General features: G+C 37.1%; 1 protein-coding gene across 1 annotated transcript in view; it reads left to right on the top strand.

Moving 5' to 3' along the window:
* Positions 1 to 10753, top strand: part of LOC140749211 (uncharacterized) — a 433472-nt gene extending 422719 nt beyond the window's left edge. The window contains exons 4-5 of the mRNA XM_073082259.1: positions 8704 to 8834; positions 10700 to 10753. Of these exons, the coding sequence (XP_072938360.1) occupies positions 8704 to 8834; positions 10700 to 10753 (185 nt within the window). The remainder of the gene's footprint in view (positions 1 to 8703; positions 8835 to 10699) is intronic.
* Positions 10754 to 23064: the final 12311 nt, after the last annotated feature.

Below are 23064 nucleotides of genomic sequence, written 5' to 3'. Positions count from 1 at the left end.
GCAATGGCCATTGCTGACATTTTTTTATATTAAAGTAGTCCACCTGTTATCAAGTGGCTAGTACCCCCCATGGACATCTGTAATCAACCCCAGGTAGGATATTACATCTTGAGGTCTACCACAGGTGCGCCTCTACCCCTGTAAACTGAGTTGGAACATCTCGGATAAGTATTTCTCCCTTACCACACCCTTCAAAATAGAATACAGCAGCGCCTAGCACTAGGGACATGAGGCAGAAATAAGTGTGGCGGTGGTGCCGCCGGAGTTGAACCACAAAGGGTGGTAGAACCTTCAAAACATTACTTCACTTGGCTACATAACTTACGATTTTATTAATCTTTCAAAAATTATTTTTCAGTGAAAACATATTTATTATCTTATATTATTTTCTTTGAAAAAGCTTAAAAATACATATTTAAATAATAATTCACTACAAAATATAAATCCATAGAACCAACACCTTAAATCCGTTTCACGCTTGACCATACAAATCTGTAGCCAAAGATTAAGAACAAGCTTATTACATTCGCATCAAGACGCTGTCCTTCGGTTTCATGAATAATTCCAACTAAACGGGCACACGAAGCGTTCAGACAACGTTTATGAGTTTCGTCTGAAAGAGCCATTATTATACTCTAACTATTATAACTTTATGGGCCGGTTGGGTATGTGTTTCACTTGGAGCGAGAAACGATATTTTCTTGAAATAGAAGAAAAAACAAAGAATTAAAGTACTAAAGAAAAACAATAACGTTTATGACCACGCTTTTATAAGCTTGACCTGTATGTATGTAACGGAAACTTTGAACTCGATTTTTATCCACTTTGAACAGTCCGAGTAATTTAAAATTTTGGACAATTATCAAGAACAAGTATTAGAAATAAGTATAGTGTTCTCGTAGAAAAAACGCGTTCTAGTATATTTTAATTTGAAAAAAACTCTATGGTTCGCAAATAAGATAGACCAACCAGTAGAGACACATACTTAGTTCCATTTTATTTATATGTCATCATTGAAAAAGATTTATTGCCGCACCCGCAAACATTGCGTTTTTCGCAAACTCCAAAACTTTACAAACATTTGGCTTAATAAAAAACTATACTACAAACGCTTGCAAACCTACACATACCATTCTATCCACACGTTTGAATTTGTCATAGTTCGGAAACGCGGGCGCAATATATACATCACTTATCGCCCATTTGTCAGCGGTGAGACACACAAGTATCATTATAATAACTCCATCGTTATAACTTTATATTGTTATTTCGGCCATAACTTGTAAAAGGTTGGCTGAAACTATTAACAATATTTCCTAACTTTCGCACGAGTCGTTTAGTGTTAAATATTCATGTACAAAAAATGGATATTATGGTTTCAATGCACTGTAATGTAATACGATATTATACGGATATCATGGTTACAATGTATAGTCCGCGTAAAACTGCTAGTCCGCTCTGAATATAGAAATGAATCGCGTCGCCATAGCAAATTGTATGACTACTCCTGCTCGCAACAACTTCAGAGCGTACTAGCATATCATACTAATTTATTTACAACAAGTCATTACAATACAATTTGCTATGGCGACGCGATTCATTTCTATATTCAGAGCGGACTAGCAGTTTTACGCTGACTATACTCAGTTCCTCACCAACAAGCGACTACAACCTAACAAAAAATCGACTACAGTCAAACAAAATAACATAAGTTGATATTCGCAATAAGCAATCCTGTGGGCATGAGGAAACTCGTAATCCGCATACGAATGAGCTTTCGGGTGCTATGGAAATGCAGTCGCGATGATTTGATAAATTTTTCCAAGTCCGAAGTAGGTCAGAGTTTGCACGGCCGAGGAAGTAATTTCTTGTGAAATATGGGCGTGTAATGAGCGAAGGGAACGTATAGTAGAAGATAGTACACACTCATATAAAAAAGTATGGTATGGTTAAGCGCTGCTGTGTTCTGGTTTATTTTTTTATAATATAGGAGTAGCAGACGAGCATGCAGTCCACCTGATGGTGACTGGTTACTGCCGCCTATGGACATCTGTAATCAACCCCAGATACAATTACTTTCCTACTTGAAGTCGTCCACAGATGCGCTGCTATCCCTGCGGAATAAGCTGGAACGCATCGAAGTAAGTAATCTCCCTTACCACATCCTTCAAACCAGAACACAGCAGCACTTAACACTGTTGTTATAAGATTGAAATAGGTGTGGCGGTAGTGCCACCGGAGTCGAATCATAAAGGGTTCTACGACCTTCAAATACAGATATAGATTTTTTTACTTCTAAAAATGTATATTATTAGAACAGTGTTAAGCGCTGCTGTGTTCTGCTTTGAATGGTGTAGTAAGGGACATACTTACCCGAGGCGTTCATACGTTCTGTAGGGCTAGCAATGCACTTGGAGCTGAGTTGAAGTAACACTTTATATTTTAAAGGCGAAAAACGAGTGTAGTTCGAATGGGTAAGCTAGGTTACACCGCCATACCTATTTCTAGGTTGAAGCAGTTCTTGCGTTTTAGTAAAAGGGAATGCCGTCTGACTTGATGGACCTCTTAGTCCTCAGAAATTGCAATGTAAATATGATCGGCTTCGTATACAACGTCTGTAGTATATAACGTTGGTTCTAGATGTGAGTGGTACAGCGCCAAACTGCTAGTCCGCTCTGAAGTAGTTGCGAGCAGGTATAGTCATACAATTTGCTATGGCGACGTGATTTATTTCTATATTCAGAGCGGACTAGCAGTTTTGCGCGGACTATACCACTTACCATCAACTTCATACTTTACTATTTCAATCTAGAAGAAAATCGTCTCTAGTGAACAAGCACCACTAATTTTACTAGTTTCATCAAATATTCATGTCATTGGTTTCCAAAGAAAGTATTCCTCATAAATTGTTCTTGCAAGGATAAAGTCCAAAGATATGAATTGATTATGAAGCCAGTTTTAGTTTAATTGGTTTCTGCAACTTCTGAGAATATATGTAAAAATAAAATTGGCTGTCTATCTGTGATTTGAAAATGCTGCTTTTACAAAATTTGCTCTATAATTTAAAGGCAAATATCGCAAATATGTTTACATTTCGTCTAGCTTACAGCAAATGGCTAATTTTAGATAGCTGAATGAATTTTAATGGGACTTTTAGGCAAAACTAGATATTTATCCGAGAGAGAATGGATATTGGACTTCTTTCTTGTTCTAATAAGTTATTGATTTACGTTTACTTTATACAATTACTTTTTCTTTCATTTTATTCTCTTCAGTATAACCGATACAATTTGATTGCTACCCATTTTTACCCAATTGCAGAGGGTAATGTTGTTGAGCGTATACTATCACTGCAAATAATAACGCGTACAGAAGTGACTACGAATTAGCTCCTAATCCGTGTTTTTTTTCAATCGCTTATATGCCCTTTTGTAAGATTTATCAACTGCTATTGGATGATACCTTTTTAAAATACGGAAGTACCAAATGAGCATTTCATCCACCTGATGGTAAGTGGGTACTGCCGTCCATGGACTTCCGTGTAGATGTGATTTGAAGGTGGTAGAACCCTTTGTGGTTCGACTCCGGCGGCACCACCGCCTCACCTATTTCTACCTAATAACAGCTGTGTTAAGCGCTGCTGTGTTCCGGTTTGAAGGGTGTGGTAAGGGAGACAGACTCTTCCGAGGCGTTCCAGCTTAGTCCTCAAGGGTAGCGGCGCATCTGTGGCTGACCTCAGGTAGGAATATCTAATACTATCTGGGGTTGATTATAGATGTCCATAGGTGGCAGTAGCTACTTACCATCCGGTGGGCTGTATGCTCGTCTGCTATTCCTACATTATAAAAAAGTGGGTACTGCCGCCCATGGATTTCAATAATCAACCTCAGTTTAGAGTAGAGTCCTACCTGAGCTCGACCATATATGCATTGCAACCTGAAGACAAAGCTATAATCTCATCATGTAAAAGACAAGTATGTCTCGCTTACCACACTCTTCAAACTAGAACACAGCAGCACACTGTTGATATAAAACAAACATATTGCTATTGTTAGTAGTGTTAAGCGCTGCTGCTCACTTTTGATGTGAAACATCTATAGCCGCACGTAAAACCGATTTCTGGCGTGACGACGCATGCCGTGGCGACATTTTATCATTATGACATATTTAGTTCCTATCACAATATGTTCTTTTCTGCATATTACTTTTACAAAATAATGTCGATGTTTCACATCTGCCAGGCGTCCCGTGACGGCTCACATTTTTTGTATGGCACTAGTGCATAAAGTCTAACCTTCAGACTTACCTTATTTAATATCAAACTACCTATTCCCATCAATCCCAGTACATCCCAGTAAGATCGATTCATGAGTTATCGTGGGTCCGCGCAGCTCAATTATTCATGAGATCTCGTAACGGCCCTGAACAGCTTTTATTATCACTATTTTTTCTCGGTTGACTGCTAGGACTATCTGATTTATATATTACATAATACTTACAGAATATCTGATAGGATCCTCTGGTCCTTCAGAATGATTGATCGATACTATGTTGGAGGTACGTGATTTGATTGGGTCGTTACGTCTGCCGTACGGATTGTATTGTGTTACATTGTATTGTATTGTATTACATTATTTGGAATTGTATTGTAATACAAGCGTAGGTACAATTGTCGTGTCCATTACATTTGATTACTACATTACGACTGCTGGAACATCTGTTTATATTGTACTATATTGTGTTTTATTACACCATATAATAGTCTCATCTGATAGTATTACATTTTAAATAAACTATTTGGAAGTTTTTTTTATTATAATTTTAGATTTGCCTATTAGATTGCCAATTTTGATAGAACTTCCCATGGTTAGCCATTGGTGAGGTAACTTCACTAAGGATTCCATCTTAGCAGTCAAAATTAGCGACGCATCCATGGCCGAATTCAGATAAAACTCAAAATTATCTGGGGTTGATTAACGATATCTATGGGCGACAGTAACCACTTATCATCCGGTGGACAATATTTTCCTGTGCCACTCCAATAAAAAAATGACAGAATAAAGTTCTATGGCATTATTTTAAATGAAATTTTACACAACGAAGCAGTTTTCATAAAACGTAAACTAGGAGTTAAGAAGTTTGCTGACTTAACTAGCTGCCTCACGTGCACATATCCCATTTAGCTTGTAAGACAATGTTTTGGGATTGTTTCCATCGGACAACTTTAGAATTGTAGGTAATGAAGTTTAAGATATAAAAATATAAAGTTCAAATAAAATTGGATCACTAATATATTTTGAAAAGAATTTGAATTGTAAATTTATTTATTGTCTAGAAAGCCTAGACAGATTTTTTAAATTCATTTATATTTTAGACTTTAATATTAAAATCTACCATAAAACGGTCGGCAACCGTGGGGGTTTTAGTGTGGTAAGAATTCCACATAAACCTGCGTAGCTCCCACGATACCGGTACCTTTTGAAAGTTCCCCCTGAATAACAAAAAATATGTAAACCAAATGATATCACTTTCCCGTTAATGGAAATTGTAAGAATAATTAAATACATAATTAATAAATAGCAAAAATCATGAAACTACTAGTAAAATATCGTAACGTATTCGTCATTGGAAACAAGTGCTAATTAAATTACCAGTCGCCCTGTTTCAGTCCCCTAATTGTATCGTATTGGACTGCGCTTAATGTTACAGCTTTTTAAACTTTTTACTTTTAGCGTTCCGTGAAAAACTTTCAGTTGAAAACACGCGAGACTTGGTTTGAAAATAGTGGCACTAATTTCTATTTTTTATTTACCAGTGTAAATTTGTGGATATTTTATATCTATTTCGTTCTATCTATTATATCTGTTTTGTTAATTTAAGAAACAGATTTTTATAAAAAGATCCAATAGCAAAAAAAACCAACAACATGGTCAATAATCTGCTATATAAGAAGTTCCAGCTTCGATCGTGAAACAAGCAGAATCTTAAAGCTACATGTTTTGGGTGTAGGTGTTATTTTATTATCTGTATCTGTTAAATAAACGTAAACAAACAGTCATATTTGTCAAAACGTAAAAACTCTTGGTAAGGGTACTGTTCTTTGCATCAGACAAAAAATCATTCAATTGTATTTTTAACATAACTCAAAATAATGTTCTTCATTCAAAAAATGTAAAAATTAATCTTTGTAGAATCTTTATTAAGGGAGCCCCTTTCACACTTGACCAGCCTTACTCCTACTCGCTTTGTAGCCGTACGTTCACGTAGGTCTTAACGAGCTTAGGAATTAATGTATTGTAGCTACAACAGATGTAATGGAACAAAGGATTAGAATGTGTAGCTAGTGTATTTGCTTTTATTTATAGCGGTTGCTTGATTTAATAAAAAGCAAAGAAGTAGTTGCATTTTTAGTGTTTAAGGGAGTGTTTAAGGGAGATTAAAAGATATACTTTGAAATAAATAAAGTTAGTATGTATTTGACTTTACTTTTTTTTATTATAGCTTCTTCTCTGAAGTCACGCTTGTAAACGATTTTAGAATCAATCTCATTCTACCTTTTAAAGGTAATGATTTATTTCGTAAGTTTAAATTTAAGAGTTTAAGATGATTTAAGTAGTATTTCGACTCCGTAAGTGTCTACCTTTTTGTACCTAATAATAACAAATTTTTGCTAATTCTATATTATGACCACCCGTAGCCCAAATCTTGCCCAAAGCTTGACTATAAGCGTTTCATTCCTGTTTATACTATAAATTCAAATTGAAATTTATTTTCAACGTAGAGCCACATAAACCACTTTTTGTGAGTCAAAAAGAAATTACATTGCATTAAAATGAATTTATGTTCAGTTATAATAATAATACTAATGCATGAATTTCAAAATTTAAATAACAAAGATAACAATTGCTTAGCGGACCCATGCGTATTCAGGAATATCATAGGTTATCATTGTTCCTGAATGAAATGTCACGTATCAAGACATTCATAATTTTATTTCCCAGCATCATTAATTATAGTGCCAACAATGCACTAGGAGAAAACTGCAAGAAAAACGACTACTTCCTAAACTTTTGAAACCAAGTATGTTGTTTAGAAACTACTACAGAACATAGAAACAAAACACATGTACACGACATACTCAAGAACCGTCTAGTGCACTAGAATCCTGTAAACTGCAAGGTTAGTGGGCTCGTCTTCGTAGCTTCGTTAATCCTAAGTAATCAAGCGCGCAAGAACGCACAAGATGAAAGCAGTAATGCAGTAAGGGTGCGTGAGGGTGTGCTAGACAGCGACACGACATGCGAATAGGAGTTATGTAACACAAAGAATCTTAGAAGAATCAAAAAGAAAAAAAAGTTATTAACGGTAAAAATAACGTTACGGAAAAAAACAAAATTGACGAAATAAAAATAATAAAACGAGACGTAAATAATTGATAACTAAATATTATAAATTACGAAAAATACTGTAATAAAGATAATGATATAAAAAAATAAGGAGATAAAAAAATTAACAAAACGAAAAAAAGTTAGGATAAATAATAAAACGAGATACGATATTTACGATTTTTTGCTGCGATTTCTGCAGTAGAATAATCTAAATAAATATAACTCAAAGGTGACTGACTGACACAGTGCTCTATCAACGCACAACCCAAACTACTGGACGGATCGGGCTGAAATTTGGCATGCAGCTAGATGTTATGACGTAGGCATCCGCTAAGAAAGGATTTTGATCAATTCTACCCCCAAGGGGATAAATAGGGGATGAAAATATTACTTCGTACCGCGAGCGAAGCCGCGGGCAAAAGCTCGTTGATATATATAATTTGAAGGGAGAATCCTTTGTTGTATTACTTTGGAGGCACCACTTAGCTACTCCTATATTATAAAAGCGTGGCCATGGCAGCCATGGAGTGAAACCACGAAGGGTAACATAAAATATTCCATCCTATCGCCCTATTGTTTTATACGTATCTCGTCGGGCGCGAAATGAGAAAAGTTCGTGTTGTTCAAGCCACGGCGCTTCTTAATAACGAGTATTTAAATATTAAGTTTACTTATTACATCTTGACCCTATTTCTTGATTAAGTTGCGCCCCCAGCGTAGACCACAATAATAATTAATAGTGGATTGGGTAACTTGATTCCAGTAAGGTCGCGGGACCAAAGTTATCTACGATACGATTAAGATTCTACAAAGTTTTCGCACTTTTTCACTGAAGTAGTTTTGCGTTTCGGTGGTAGAGTGTAGACGCAATCATTCTTGCATATAAGACGACCATTAGGGAGTAGCATTATAATCGAGTTCAGGTAGATCTTGTTCTATACAGAGCTAGTCACTCAGGTACAACCCGGTGGACTTCAAGGTCCGTCGGCATCGCGAACGAGTGCTATTAGCGTACCCGTGGTCCTGATAAAAAGTGTCCAGAGGATCACCGTGGGGCTTTAGCAGGTAGTAGTCCAGTATGTCTTCTAAGCTGCCCCCGCAGCTGCGAGGAAGCTTTGTAGGGTTTTTCCACGATAAGAGGTGGACTTCAATGGACAAGATGGTACTACTCAAATCTCAAAAAACCGCATGCTTGCCAGGCACTACAAGTACGTAAACGTGCATTAACTAACTCCGGAACGGTAGTGCTTGAGATAAAAGCGTCTCCAACGACCGCGACGCGAGATCGATGTCGCCTGCGTGCATACAAATGAGGGCATGGAACATTTGCATAACCTATCGGACAAAATGCTTGTCTCAAATAATATACTTGTTTTCTGCAACAAGGAAGGAAAGACGACCACCGCTACAACTATATCACGCATGAACACGCACCCACCCTTTGTGGTTCGACTCCGGCGGCACCACCGCCACACCTATTATAAATAACAGCAATGTTAGGCGCTGCTGTGATCCGTTTTGAAGGATGTGGTAAGGGAGACAGACTTTTCTGAGGCGTTCCAGCTTAGTCCTCAGGGGTAGCGGTGCATCTGTGTCCGACGTCAGGTAAGAATATCTAATCCTATCTGGGGTTGATTACAGATGTCCATGGGAGGCAGTAGCCATTTACCAAGTGGAGTGCATGGTCGTCTGCTACTCCTATATTATAAAAAAAAAAACTTTTCGGTGTAAAACGGGACTATGTGACGACTATCTTAGATCTCATAAGTGGCAAAACATCTGTAAGCTTCAAGTAAAACCTATTCTATATAAAGGTGGTTACTGTCCATATTTTTATAGTACACGAGTAGGGGACAAGCATGCGTCTTACCTGAGGTCAACCGCAGTTGCGACACTACCTCTGATGACTAAGGACGAATAATGAAAAGCATGTATCCGTTACCACATCCTTCAAACCAAAATGCAGTAGAACACAACATTGCTATTATAAAACGGATATATGTGTACCGGTGGTGCTTTGGGAATCGAACTAAAAGGGACTCTACTATATCAGATCTTTTGCTCTATTAGGAGTCTACCTCTTTCGTTCGTCAAAACAACAGTGCATACCCAACTAAAAACGGAAGAAAGAGTGCAATACAGCGTTACTTGAAATAATTAAAAGTACTTCGCATAAAGCATATTTAAGGTTTAAATACCTACTTAGTCCAAAGAAAGTAGTGAACGCATAAGCTAGCCATTTCTCAAAAGCTTATTCAGACGGCGCCTAATCCTATCATTTTCTTAAACTATCTTTTAGTCCCTTATTCAAAATCTGTAATTTATGTCTCTACAGTATTTAGTTGCAACACTTTTTTGTTTCACGGTAAACGGTTCCCTTTGAGTGTTAAAAATACATAGTCTGTAGTTAATTCAGCTCCACGTACTTAATTAGTGTAGATTATAATTAGAATAGAATAAGATCATAACGCACATCATGGAAAATATGTGTTATATTAAATATCTTACTGTATGTTATGAAGTTCCATGCGCCGCTTCTCCATAAAGAAATATCTTGTGAAATGGTTTAAGAAAAGCGACTCGCGACATTGCGTTCCCTCTGAAACACGGTAGCGCGTGAAATTGTCACCAGAGGTCACCCATCCAAATATCAAGCGCGTCAACGTCGCTTATCTTTGTAGGTTCTTTTGAAGGTGGTAGAACCCTTTGTGGTTTGACTCCGGCGGCACCACCGATACACCTATTTCTATCTAATAACGGCAGTGTTAGGCGCTGCTGGGTTCCGGTTTGCAGGGTGTGGTAAGGGAGACAGACATTTCCGAGGCGTTCCAGCTTAGTCCTCAGGGGTAGCCGCGCGTCTGTGGCCGATCTCAGGTAGAAATATCTAATCCTATCTGGTTGATTACAGATGTCCATGGGCGGCAGTAGCCACTTACCATCAGGTGGACTGCTTGCTCGTCTGCTACTCCTATATTATAAAAAAAACAGTTAGAATCTACACTAGCCTACTAAAGTAAGTACCTGAACTTGGTGCTCACACAGCCGTGCGTCTAGGTTTGTATTTTGCATATACTCAATGTCAGGGGTGTGCTCAAAGCGACGCAAGGTCGATGGCGTTTTCGCGTACAAATGAGCGCATAAAGATCATTTGCATAATTTATCGCAGAAATATCTAAACATAAAATTGATATTAGTATATACATAACATGTTTGAGATTTATAGTCAGATAAAATTTCACCGATCATCAAAAACAATGATATAAATTCGATAACGATGATAAAAAAATTCTTCTAAAATTTTCTTCAAACAGGCTTCAGCTCCCATAGATGATGGTGATGTTACAATAAGAAGCAATTTAACTTAACCCTTAAAGTAAAATCGTATCATAAATAGCCGATCTTAAGTAGTATTACAGTCCATTTAGATTTTATTATCATGTCCACAGACAGTAGTTGTCACTTACTATTAGATAAAGTGTATGTTATCTACTTTACAGCTTAAAACTTCAATATATCTCAAAATACAAAGCCAGCAAATTAGCAGAGTAGAAGAAGAGAAGTATATTCTACGTACTGTAAAATTAAATCTAAAGCATCCGAAAGTACTGAAAAATTGAACAAAATACTTAAATCCATAGTTAGCGAAAGTACTGTAATTTGATAGAAGTACTAAGATCAGGTTACAGGGAAGCTGGAGATAAAAGTGTCCCCACCGCGACGAGATCGATGGCGGCCGCGGGAATACAAATGAGGTACATGACGAAGGAGCATCACGATCGTTTGCATAATTTGTCACAGAAGCATAACCCCTACGTAACCTTTGCTAGCCTTGTCATACTTTACGAAGGGAATCATACGTAATGTTGTAGTGTATGTGAATGTGGGTAGATGCGGGTAGTTCTGAGCACATACGTCACTACTGTCATACGGTGAGGGCCTGCTGTGAGTCAGTCTGTGTTCGGCTGCCGGTCCAAAAGGATATGGCGGTAAGTTAGCGAGCCAAAATCATATTGCTATTAGTGGCGGAGATCTTTTTAATAAACAATTACTTTTTAAAACCTTAAATACGTATAGCGGTGGTACCACAAAGCATTGTAAAAAGTGTACTGCAATCTTATATTATTATTATTATTATTAACTTTATAACGAAGCCAACTAAAGTTACTGTTTAAGAAGTGTAAATAAAATTTAGTCTAATTCATATTTTCATCCATAATAATTAAAAGAGTGATTTGAAACTTTTAGATAACTATTGCCTGTTAATTTCCCGAGACGCTAAACAAATAAAATACATTCAACTTTATTCCGTTCAGCTCTATTTCAACTAAAACTTGTTTATTTGTTATGTTTGATAACAAGTTTGTTCACTTTTGTATTATTATACTGTATATTAAACAACAAAAGTTAGATAAAAGTTTCTGCTGTATAAAACATGTTTAAATTATTTATTCACAAAATACCTAATTACCGGTGTGTTAAATATTAATAGCATACTTGAAAAAACAGCTATAATTATGAATATATCCTTATTATTGTAGCACTCCTGTTTTGATGGTAAATGGAAATGAGGAATGGCCACGGAACCATTAGATTAGTCTTACTCAATGATATAATGACTAAAGACACGCTACTAGCTTGCAAAACTTGTAACATTCAAACACTATATTCGTTTTTAGATTAGATAGATATATAATAGCTCTGTTATTTATAGAATATTTGTCTATGTAGTAATACGAAAGTAATATGAAAATCGTGCATGTGTGCCGTCAGTGTCAGTGTCAGCTCGCGATTCGTTTGCTTTTTGTGTGATTTAGTGGGCATGTAACGTATCTATAGTTTTTATATCACTGGTGTTACTAATGTTTGTTATATGTTTGCAAACCAATTCTGCGCCAAAACGTACTAAAAGCTAGATGAAATCTTTCAAGAAAATAAACCTATATAACTTGACCTAATTTTGCTAACACTACTAAATCTGATAATATAGTTATTGTGACATATAATTTTAGTGTTATTTGTATAGCGCCCAAGGAAAAAAACTGCCTATCGTGGCCTATACTAATAATGTTCAGGGTAGATTGACGATAGTTTCTCGCACTATCGCTACAACTGGTTTAAAATAACAGCAATAGAACCGTTATCGATAATCATCACTATCATCATCAACCCATTACGGTCCCACTGCTTGGCACGGGTCTCCTCTCAGAATGAGAAGGACTAGGCCATAGTATACCGCGCTGGCCAAGTGCGACTTGGTAAACTTCACATTTCTTAAAAAAAATCTTAAGATTTCTCAGGTATGCAGGTAAACTCGCAATGTTTTCTTTCACCGTTTAAAGCAAGTAATCATTAATTTTTAATACGCACATAATCATCGCCACATCGCTCGGAGGACCGATAACCCATGGGGAAGAAAGGTCCTCGAGGGGTAACCACGCGTAGGCAAAAGGAGTTCAGGCCGCCCCCCGACCAGGTGGACCGACGACCTGAAGAAGACGGCGGGAAACCGCTGGATTCAAAGGGCACGGGACCGGTTGGAGTGGCTTCAATTAGGGGAGGCCTATGTCCAGCAGTGGACCTCAAGCTGAAGGATCCTCAGGCTGATGGATGGATCTTAGTTGCCTGAGATTTGAACCTTGGACCCCTCGATCAAGAGGCCAAGTTACTACTAGGTCTACGGGTCAGAAGAACCGTTTAAATTTCTTAACCGTTTCATAATCTTTTTTCTTTTGTTATCAGGAATAGTCGTTACATAACAAGTAAGTAATTCTTATACAACGTATCTTAAGACTACATGCACATATTAAGCTCTTAATTTGCCATACATTTTGGATTCAAACGTGTGTGTTATCGGAGGAATTGGCTCAGATCCAGGCCCCCGTTCTGGACAATGCTCATACATAAATTACGATTTCTGCGAATGCATCGCTGGGAACACAGCCATCGTTGGCCACTTGTCGCATAACTAATGTAAAGCGATTATTATCAACCTATTACTGTCCTCTCGCTACTCGAGCGGCTTCTGAGAGATTTAAAGTATAGGCTATTACCATTGAGCAAGTTTAAGAATAATGAATGATTATGTTCTCTTTCGGTTAAGGAAAACATCGTGAGGAAACCTACATAACTGAGAAACTTATAAAAAAAAGTCTCAAAGGTATGTGAAGTCTACCAATACGCACTTGGCCAGCGCGGTGGACTATGGCCTAATCCTTCTCATTCTGAGAGGAGACCCGTGCCCAGCTGTGGGACAGTAATGGGTTGATGATGATGTTCTCTTTCGAGGTTAGAGCAAGTTATAATTAGTTTCTAATAAGGACATAAGTTCAGATTCAGTAAATATAATTATTTATATTAGTACCTTTCAGCTTAAATTAATAACACTGTCATAAGTATGATAACTATTATTTGGCATTCAATTCAGAATTAAATAGATCAAAATTCAATGACATATTATGTATCTCGCTCACCCAACAACTAGCATATCGTGTGCTGTAAGACTATTACTCAACTAAGAATAAAAGTCCATAAAAGTGTGATATTTTTTATGGATATTATATCACCCAAGTAGATGGACTGAATAAATATAACGGAACTGAGCGTAGACATTTTGTGTGAAAGCATTTTTATCGAACCTATCACCTATGAAAGTGAGTTATCATCGGATAGATTCCAACGATAGAAGTTATGAAAATGGTAAACGAAATGTTTTTATTTACACTTTTATATTTTACTAGCAGAACCCGCGGCTTCGCCCGCGTAAAAAAATATGATATGACATACAAACAACTGTAATCGTAAATTTGTACCTTTAACAATTTTAACGATAAAGTAGCATTAATATTTAATTAATAAAAGCTTTTTTTTTCGTCACTGTGTACCTGAATTGGTCAAGGTTTCTTCAGAAACATACACTAAAACTCTAATTAGTGGACTGTAATGAAACTTTATTTAAAATATAACTTTCATGTAGGATACAATATTTATTATTTACACTATTCCATAGGAACCGTCCATCTATGGGGCCTTACATACAGTGGTTCTTTCCAGGATCTCTGACTGGGCGATTAGAGCTCTCATTCTTACCACCCGCAACTCCAGAAGTCCCCCTTTAGTCTCGTACGACAGGCAGGGGATACTGTAGCCCTGTTCTAGCTCAAAATTTTAATCCAAGATCTATGTATCTATCACATCACCATCACTAATCCACGCATAACCACAACCATACCCCACGGCAGGACAAAATGTTGGCACCCAGTGTGTCCAAAGTAGTTGCGACGTATCTAATCAGTATACCAAAATGTAGGCCAATTTGAATAAACTTACGCATTATCATATATAAAATTTGCACCCGTCCACGTGCTCGTGCATTTATCTGAATAGACGTTATCTGAAATTTCACGTTTCTAACTTCGAACCAAGATTCCCGTATACATACATATAACACTTCCATTACCTCCTTAGTAGAATTTCAAAAACATCCTATGTACATATGTATCAATAAATACATTATCAGCTAATTTCTGGAAGCTAGTATTCAACACCAGCGGTCGGCAACCCGACACCCACGGGTAGTGTGTGGCCCGCGACTTTCTCTTGTGGCCCGCGGGTCTGTGCGTTACTAATAATTGGCCAATGCAAGTCAAACCCGCACCTGGAGGGTTCAGTACAACCAAAATTTTCATTTTTTTAAATTTCTAGTATTTAATATTGCAGCAGCCATTAAAGTACACATATTGTGAAAATTTGAACTGTCTAAAAGTTAGTTGGAAAAATAACGAATAGCAGTTTGTTGTATGGGGTCCCCTTTTTGTTTTCAACTTTTTATTTTTATTTTTAGTATTTGCTGTTATAGCAGCCACCGTTATGCAACCTCTGTAAAAATTTCACATGTCTATCTATTACGGTTCCAGAGATAGAGTCCTGTGACACACGGACAGATGGACAAACAGCGAAGTCTTAGTAATAGGGTTCCGTTTTTATCTAATGGATGAACGGTACGGAACCCTAAAAAACCGCTGTTCTGCACTTCAGCACGCGCAATACATTGCCATGTTAAAAATATATGTTACTACGGCCCGTGGAATTTCGCCCTACACTAAACTTCTCTGCACTCTGTTCTTTTTCCAGACATGCCAAAGGAAGTAACTTCAATAACGGTTTTTAAAGAAACTTAAGCACCCTAATGGGGTTGATTGTTGAGTTGCTAAAAATGCTAAAACAGATGTGTAAACAGAAAGGCATGATGCATACACCCTTTTATAGCCGTCTTAAGGGTTGATCTAAAAAAAACAGTGACTCAGATGCTTCATTAAGTCCAATGATAGTTTTTCATAGTGGTTGCTTTCAAATTCACGGATTATAAAATATATAAAGTTCCAACCCCTATTTAACGACCTCAAGGGTTGATTTGGTGTGTGAAAATGGAAAAATAGTGATATATTATTTACAACCAGAAAGCAAAATACCAATTTTCATAGACTTTGCTTCAAAATCTGCGGACTTCTAAACGAAGTTTCTACCCCTATTATACCCTCATAAGGGAGATTTGCCATAAATGGTGTTAAAAAAGTTCTATCATTCCCAACCAATTACATTTTTTACAGTCCTTGCTTCCAAATAAACGGTTTTTAAAATAAAATTCCATCCCCTATTAAATAACCTTAAGGGTTGACTTTCCAAAAACTGTTTTATAGGTGTCCTATTATTTTCAATCAGAAAGCCAAATAACAATTTTCATAGACTTTGCTTAAAAAGCTGCGGACTTCTAAACGAAGTTTCCACCCCTATTTTACCTTCTTGAGGGTAGATTTTCCATAAAGGGTGTTAAATAAGCTCTATTATTTCGAACCAGAACGCTAAATGCTGTTTTTACAATCCTTGTTTCCAAATGAACGGATTTTAAAATAAAGTTCTATTCCCTATTAATCGAACTTAAGGGTTGATTTTCCAAAAACGGTAAAATAGGTATTCTATTATTTACAATCAGAAAGCTGAATACCAATTTTCATAGATTTTGTTTCAAAATCTGCGGACTTCCCAACAAACTTTCAACCCCTATTTTACCCTCTTAAGGGTAGATTTTCCATAAATGGTGTTAAAAAGTTCTATTATTTCCAACAGGAAAGCCAAATGCAAATTTTTATAGACCTTGCTTCCGAATTAACGGAGTTTGAAATAAAATTCCAACCCCCATTTAACGACCTTAAGGGATGATTTTCCAAAAACAATGAAATAGGTGATTAATTATTTTCTATCGAAAACCCAAATACCGATTTTTATACAGTTTACATCAAAACTGGGGGACTCTCATACAAACCTACAACCCGTATTTAACCCAAATAAGGGTTGATTTTCCAAAAACGATAGAATTAAAGTTCCACTATATCTTACCAGTGAGGCAATGGCTAACTTTCATAGTGCTGGCTTTCAAATCGGAAATTTTTTAAATAAGCTGTCAACCCTTATTTTACCTACTTAAGGGTTGATTTTCCAAAAATGGTGAAATAAGTGTTTAATTATTTTCTATCGAAAACCCAAATACCGATTTTCATACAGTTTACATCAAAACTGGGGGACTTTCATACAAACTTACAACCCTTATTTAACCCACATAGGGGTTGATTTTCCAAAAACGCTAGAATTAAAGTTCCACTATATCTAATCAGTAAGGCAATGACTAACTTTCGTAGTGCTGGCTTTCAAATTGGCAAATTCTAAAATAAGCTGTCAACCCTAATTTTACCAACTTAAGGGTTGATTTTCCAAAAACGATGAAATAGGTGTTTAATTATTTTCTACCAAAAAGCTAAATACAGATTTTCATAGAGATTAGATCAAAACTGGGGGATTTTCATACAAACTTACAACCCTTATTTAACCCACATAAGGGTTGATTTTCCATAAACCGTAGAATTAAAGTTCCACTATATCTAACCAGTAGAGCAATGGCTAACTTTCATAGTTCTGGCTTTCAAATTGGCAAATTTTATAATAAGCTGTCAACCCTTATTTTACCAACTTAAGGGTTGATTTTCCAAAAATGGTGAAATAGGTGTTTAATTATTTTCTATCGAAAACCCAAATACCGATTTTCATACAGTTTACATCAAAACTGGGGGAATTCCATACAAACTTACAACCCTTATTTAACCCACATAGGGGTTGATTTTCCAAAAACAGTAGAAGTAAAGTTCTATTATATCTAACCAGTAAAGCAATGGCTAACTTTCATAGTGCTGGCTTTCAAAATGGCAAAATTTAAAATAAGCTGTCAACCCCTATTTAACCACCTTTAGGGTTGATTTTGAAAAAAACCCTTAGATTAGATTTTTATTACTTTAACTCAGAAAGCTAAATACCAATTTTCATCCAGTTTGCTTTAAAACTGACGGACTTTCATATTAACTTTCAACCCCCATTTAACCCCCTTAATGGTGGAATATCAAAAAATCCGTTCTTAGTGCGCATCTTTATTATAAAATAAAGCTATGTTCCAAATTTCATGATTGTAGCTTCAGTAGTTTCGGCAAAACCTTGATTAATACGTTTCGAACGTGAGTATCTTTTCGCTTTTATATATATAGATTTAAAAATAAATTATAAAAGTGGTAGAAACTATTGTTATTCAACTCCGGCGTCACCACCGCCAAACCTCATTTTCTGCAGAATAACGGCAGTGTTAAGCGCAGCGGTGTAATAAGGGAGACATACTTTTCCAAGGCTTTCCAACTTAGTCCTCAGGGATAGCGACGCATCTGTGGTCGGTCAGGTGGAATCTGGTCCTGTCTGGAGTTGATTGCAGATGTCCATGGGTGGCAGTAGCCACTTAACATTAGGTGAAATACATGCTTGTCCGATACCCCTATATTATAAAAAACGCAATGATAAAATTATACAAGTGAAGCTGTAAAAAAAGCCTTTCATGCAAAAAGTATTGAAAGATGCATGAAATTTAATTTTTTGGCCAGCTTTCCCTAAAATTAAAACTAAGAATACCTATACTTATAAATGTATAGTCCGCGCCAAACTGTTAGTCCGCTCTGGAGTTGTTGCGAGCAGTAGCAGTACCATGAGTTTACAAAAGTATTACTCGCTAGCGACTGCGTAAAATAAATGTATGAAAAATTGTACAGCGCCTCTGGTGGTTACTCGTAGAACTAAATTCCGTAGTGTGAGCCACTCGTAACGTAAAAAACCTATCGAAATCAAATCGCTAGCGAATGTCATTATGATCAATTGCCATACAAATTCGGTCCCATGAGTCATTAATTTGACAGACGTTGTCAAGAAATACCGTAGCGATAGTAGTTATGTTATTCACTAGCAAAATGACAATAGTTTTCTATTTACAATTTCTATAGTGGCGTTTCTATGCCAACTCATGGTAGTGCTACAGGTGTTTTCATACAATTTGCTATGGCGACACGATTCATTTCTATATTCAAGGCGGACTAGCAGTTTTATGCGGACTATACTAGCATAGCTTTGTGTCTCACATCAAATTCCTATTGATAGCTATTATGATCAAAGTATGAACATTAGAAGTGGACATCGCACGTAAAATTTTACGAGTTCCTACATAATAACGCAGTAGACTAGCTACGTGTAGGAAGCCATATTAACATAATAAATGCAAGGAAGCCATAAATGTTGCAAGTTCGGACCATGGTATATTCGGTGGGACGCCTTTGTTGTTGATTTTAGATCATGGTCACGGTAGAATAACAAAATACCTGACTGCCTAAAAACTCCTATGTGACTTTATTATAGTCCTCCCGAAACTGCTTAACCGCTCTGAATATAGAAATGAGTCGTATCGCCAATTGTATGACTACATCTCCTCGCAACAACTTCAGAGCGGACTAACAGTTTGGTGCGGACTATACAAAAACAAACATCTTAAAAGACTTCATGTTCAAATCCGTCAAGCCGTTTGGGCTGCAAAACGTGCCAAAGGTTGAGACATACATACATAAGCTCGTATAACAAACGGATAAAAACTACTCGAAACTTTCTATTTTTGTATCATATAAGGTCAAAACAATACTGGTATTATTTTCGTAATAATATCAAAATACTCTTCTACTTTTGCCTGTTCTTTAATAACTTTTGTATCAATTTTATGTCGTTTTTATCCGTTTTTTTATCGTTCCCATCCGACTGCTGAGAGACAAATATAAGAAACAATTGCAGCTTCACTCTTAATTCTCGTGGGATTTCTGATTGTGACTGAATCAATACCAGCTCTTTTGTATTTTTGTTTTCTTTTGTAGCATGCAGTCCACCTGATGAGTAAACATTTTCAAAAATAATCATTTTCAAAAAGTACTGTAATCGAGATCAGTTGCAGAAGTGTACCTGCTACTCTGTGATCTAAATTGGAGTAGATCATGTATTTGAGTCTCTTACCACTCTTCAAAGAAGAGCTTAACACCTAACACAAGCCAAAAACAGGTGTGGCAGTCGTGCCTCTTAGGTTACATCTTAATTGTGATAACATATATATATCTCCTTCTAAAGTTCTGCGTAAGGCTCGCGTACTGCGTTGAGTTCCTTAACAGAGGACTACAAATTACTCGTATAGTCGGTAATATCCATTGGGATAGACAAGTGTAAGATTTTTAAAACCCAAAGCGATGTTTAATTGAGACTACATCCGCACGACACAGCACCGACAAACACGACACGACACGACATAACACTAATTAAATTGCAGAAACTGAAATAAACTGAATGATAGAAAAAGTGAAGTGATAGAAAAAGTGTCTTCACACACCTGCGTCACGTGTGCGTATAAGATTTTAAATAAAGATACCGACATAATAGGAACTGTCGACGACAGCAACCTTCAACGCCATGCCGTAGACATGCATTAATTAATCTCATTTTCGTTGCGATATCGGTGTTATAGGATATATAAAGAAGAACCCAAAGCGATAGTTTTTTGCATTTGGCTGAAACTCGGAGTCCGAGGTTCAAATCCCAGACGTCTAATTTTTTAAAATTATGTGTTTGTGTTTTACAAATTAATTATTTGTAAGCGCTCGAAATTTTCTAAAAAATGTCTCAAAATTTTAAGAAATTCTTCAATACGTGGACTGTGTCCACCGCACTTAGGCCACAGGGCCTAATCTTTTCAATTTCCAATCCGTGAACTGTGTCCACCGCACTGGCCACCTGGCTTTTTAATTCAGAGAGGAGATATGTGCATTGCATTGGACAGTCAATGGGTTGATGATGAAGATGATATATAGATGCCAGCACGACACCGATGTTAGTGTCGTGCTAAGCCAGTGAGTCAGCTTGCAGTACAATTCAAGCGCCCACTGACGTCGTTTCCGTTGTCGTGTCGTATCCTATAAAGAATGCAAAGCGATAACGAACGAAACCGTAATGCGCAGTCTTATACAAAAAGCAGAATGAAACCATTTCCAACCTGCATCGCATAGATTCTTTATTGAAATCCCCGCTTTAATTTACATATGAAAAGCCGGAAGCGGACAGTAGAAGCAATCTTCTTTCATTGAACAATGCCATTATGGAAAAACTTGGTGCATTCACCAATCTCAGAATCCTTTAACGTTAATTCTGAGGTTTGCATCGCGATGAATAAAAGGTGTGCTAAGAATATCTGATTGGGAACATTTTTTTTATAATATATCATATATATAATATATTATAATATATCATATATATAGTTATATCGACAGGCGCTGACCGTGGCAGACACGGGCCGTGACAGACAAAATCATATTTAATTATATAAGCAAGCGGTCCATGTCTGCACCGCTGTGTTACGGTAGATATTAATATTAACACACATAGGAGAATACTTTTGTCCACCACGCCTTATTTTTCGTGGGGAAACCCTTCATGGGTTCCTCTCAGCCGCGGGGGCAGCGGAGAGGATATGCCGGACTCCTACCGGCTAAAACCCCACGGTGTTCCTCTGTACGCCCTTTGTCGGGACTGCGGGTACGCTATGCATTCGTCCGCGGTCCTGACGGCGTCTGCCCACCACAGGGCCCGTCTCTGTGTGGGATGGAGCTGGAGCTACTCCATCCCCTAGTCTTTGAGAAGCAAGCGGGAATACCGCGCGCGCCACCTCGAGGCTTGTCCACCACGCCTGACCCAATCTATTCGTATAGAAATAAATGAACCCTATTTGTTGCTAATCAACAAATATTGCAATATTTGTAATTTTTAACTGACTTTTTTCATTACATCAAGTACGAAGAAATGATTATACGTTCTCAACCTTACCGTCCCACTGCTAGGCACTGAGCTGAGCAACTGTGAATTGGTAGACTTCACACACTTGTAAGAACTCTTCTAAAAACTCTCAGGCATGCTAGTTTTCTCACTGTGTTTTTCTTCCCGGAAACCGGAGCCCTACTACAAACAACTAAATAAGTATTTACTTTCGCTTTACGCTTTCTACATCACAACCCTAATAGAATTCCCTCTATCGTGGGTCCATGGACACACACAAAGGCAAATACACAAACAAGTAGACCCAGAAACGATATCTTAATTTATCATTTTGATATCTGTCTAACAAAAAAAAAAAAAAAAAAAAAAAAAAGCAGTGATAGCCTAGTGGTTAAGAAACGCGGCCTCTCGATCGAGGGGTCCGAGGTTCAAATCCCAGGCACGCACCTCTGATTTTCAAATTTATGTGCGTATTAGAAATAAATTATCACTTGCTTAAAACGGTGAAGGAAAACATCGTGAGGAAACCTACATACCTAAGAGATTTATAAAAAAAAAAAAAAAAAAAAAAAAAACTCAAAGGTATGTGAAGTCTACCAATACGCACTTGGCCAGCGCGGTGGACTACGGCCTAATCCTTCTCATTCTGAGGGAGACCCGTGCCCAGCAGTGGGACAGTAATGGGTTGATCAGTCAGTATCTGTCTAACCAGGAATCGAACCCGGAACCCCATCGGTGACCGCATCGCAACGCAGTTTGTCACAGATTACAATGTCAAGTAGTTTTTAAATATCAATCCATTCGGAACTTTTTGAAAAACGAGAATTGTATAGTCTCTCTTTTAATCGACTTCAAAAAAGGAGGAGGTTTCTCAATTCGACCATATATATGCTTCTTATACGTGTAAATAAATTAAAAACATGTGTCACAGCTCTACGATTAGCCATTAAATTAAAGCTAGCCATTTAACTAATCGGCGTAATTGAAACCGCCATTACATTCAATTTAATTAAATGGCTAGACGAAGCGAATCGTATGAACGTTTAACATTCGATTGAGACCTAGTCGTTTAAAATTTAACGATCTTATTAGATATCAAGTATTTTGATTGTATCAGAATAATATTGGACGCGTCCCAGTACCCTTACCAGGAGATTTTACGTTTTGACAGATATGACTGTTTTGGTATTTGTTTACGTATTTGCCTATACAAATTCCAATCAGCGCCCCTAGCGGATTGTGTCAGAACTAGGAAATCGTATGGGCCAATACGTAAACAAATACCAAAACAGTCATATTTGTCGAAACGTAAAAACTCCTCGTAAGTGTACAGGATACTTTTGGGACAATAATGATGTTAAATTCTAGTTTGAATGTGGAAAATGGAAAATAAGAAAATTACACTGTACTTCTTCCTCTGCGATTTTTCCCGTTTTAATTACAATTACCCGAGTAATGAGGG

This window comes from Epargyreus clarus, unplaced genomic scaffold (assembly GCF_041222505.1).
Source record: "Epargyreus clarus isolate Ecla_fem2 unplaced genomic scaffold, WU_Ecla_fem_2.2 ptg000017l, whole genome shotgun sequence".
In the NCBI taxonomy this organism is placed as follows: Eukaryota; Metazoa; Arthropoda; class Insecta; order Lepidoptera; family Hesperiidae; genus Epargyreus; species Epargyreus clarus.
Note: the sequence above shows the minus strand (reverse complement) of the source record. Positions and strands in the feature narration are given on the sequence as shown.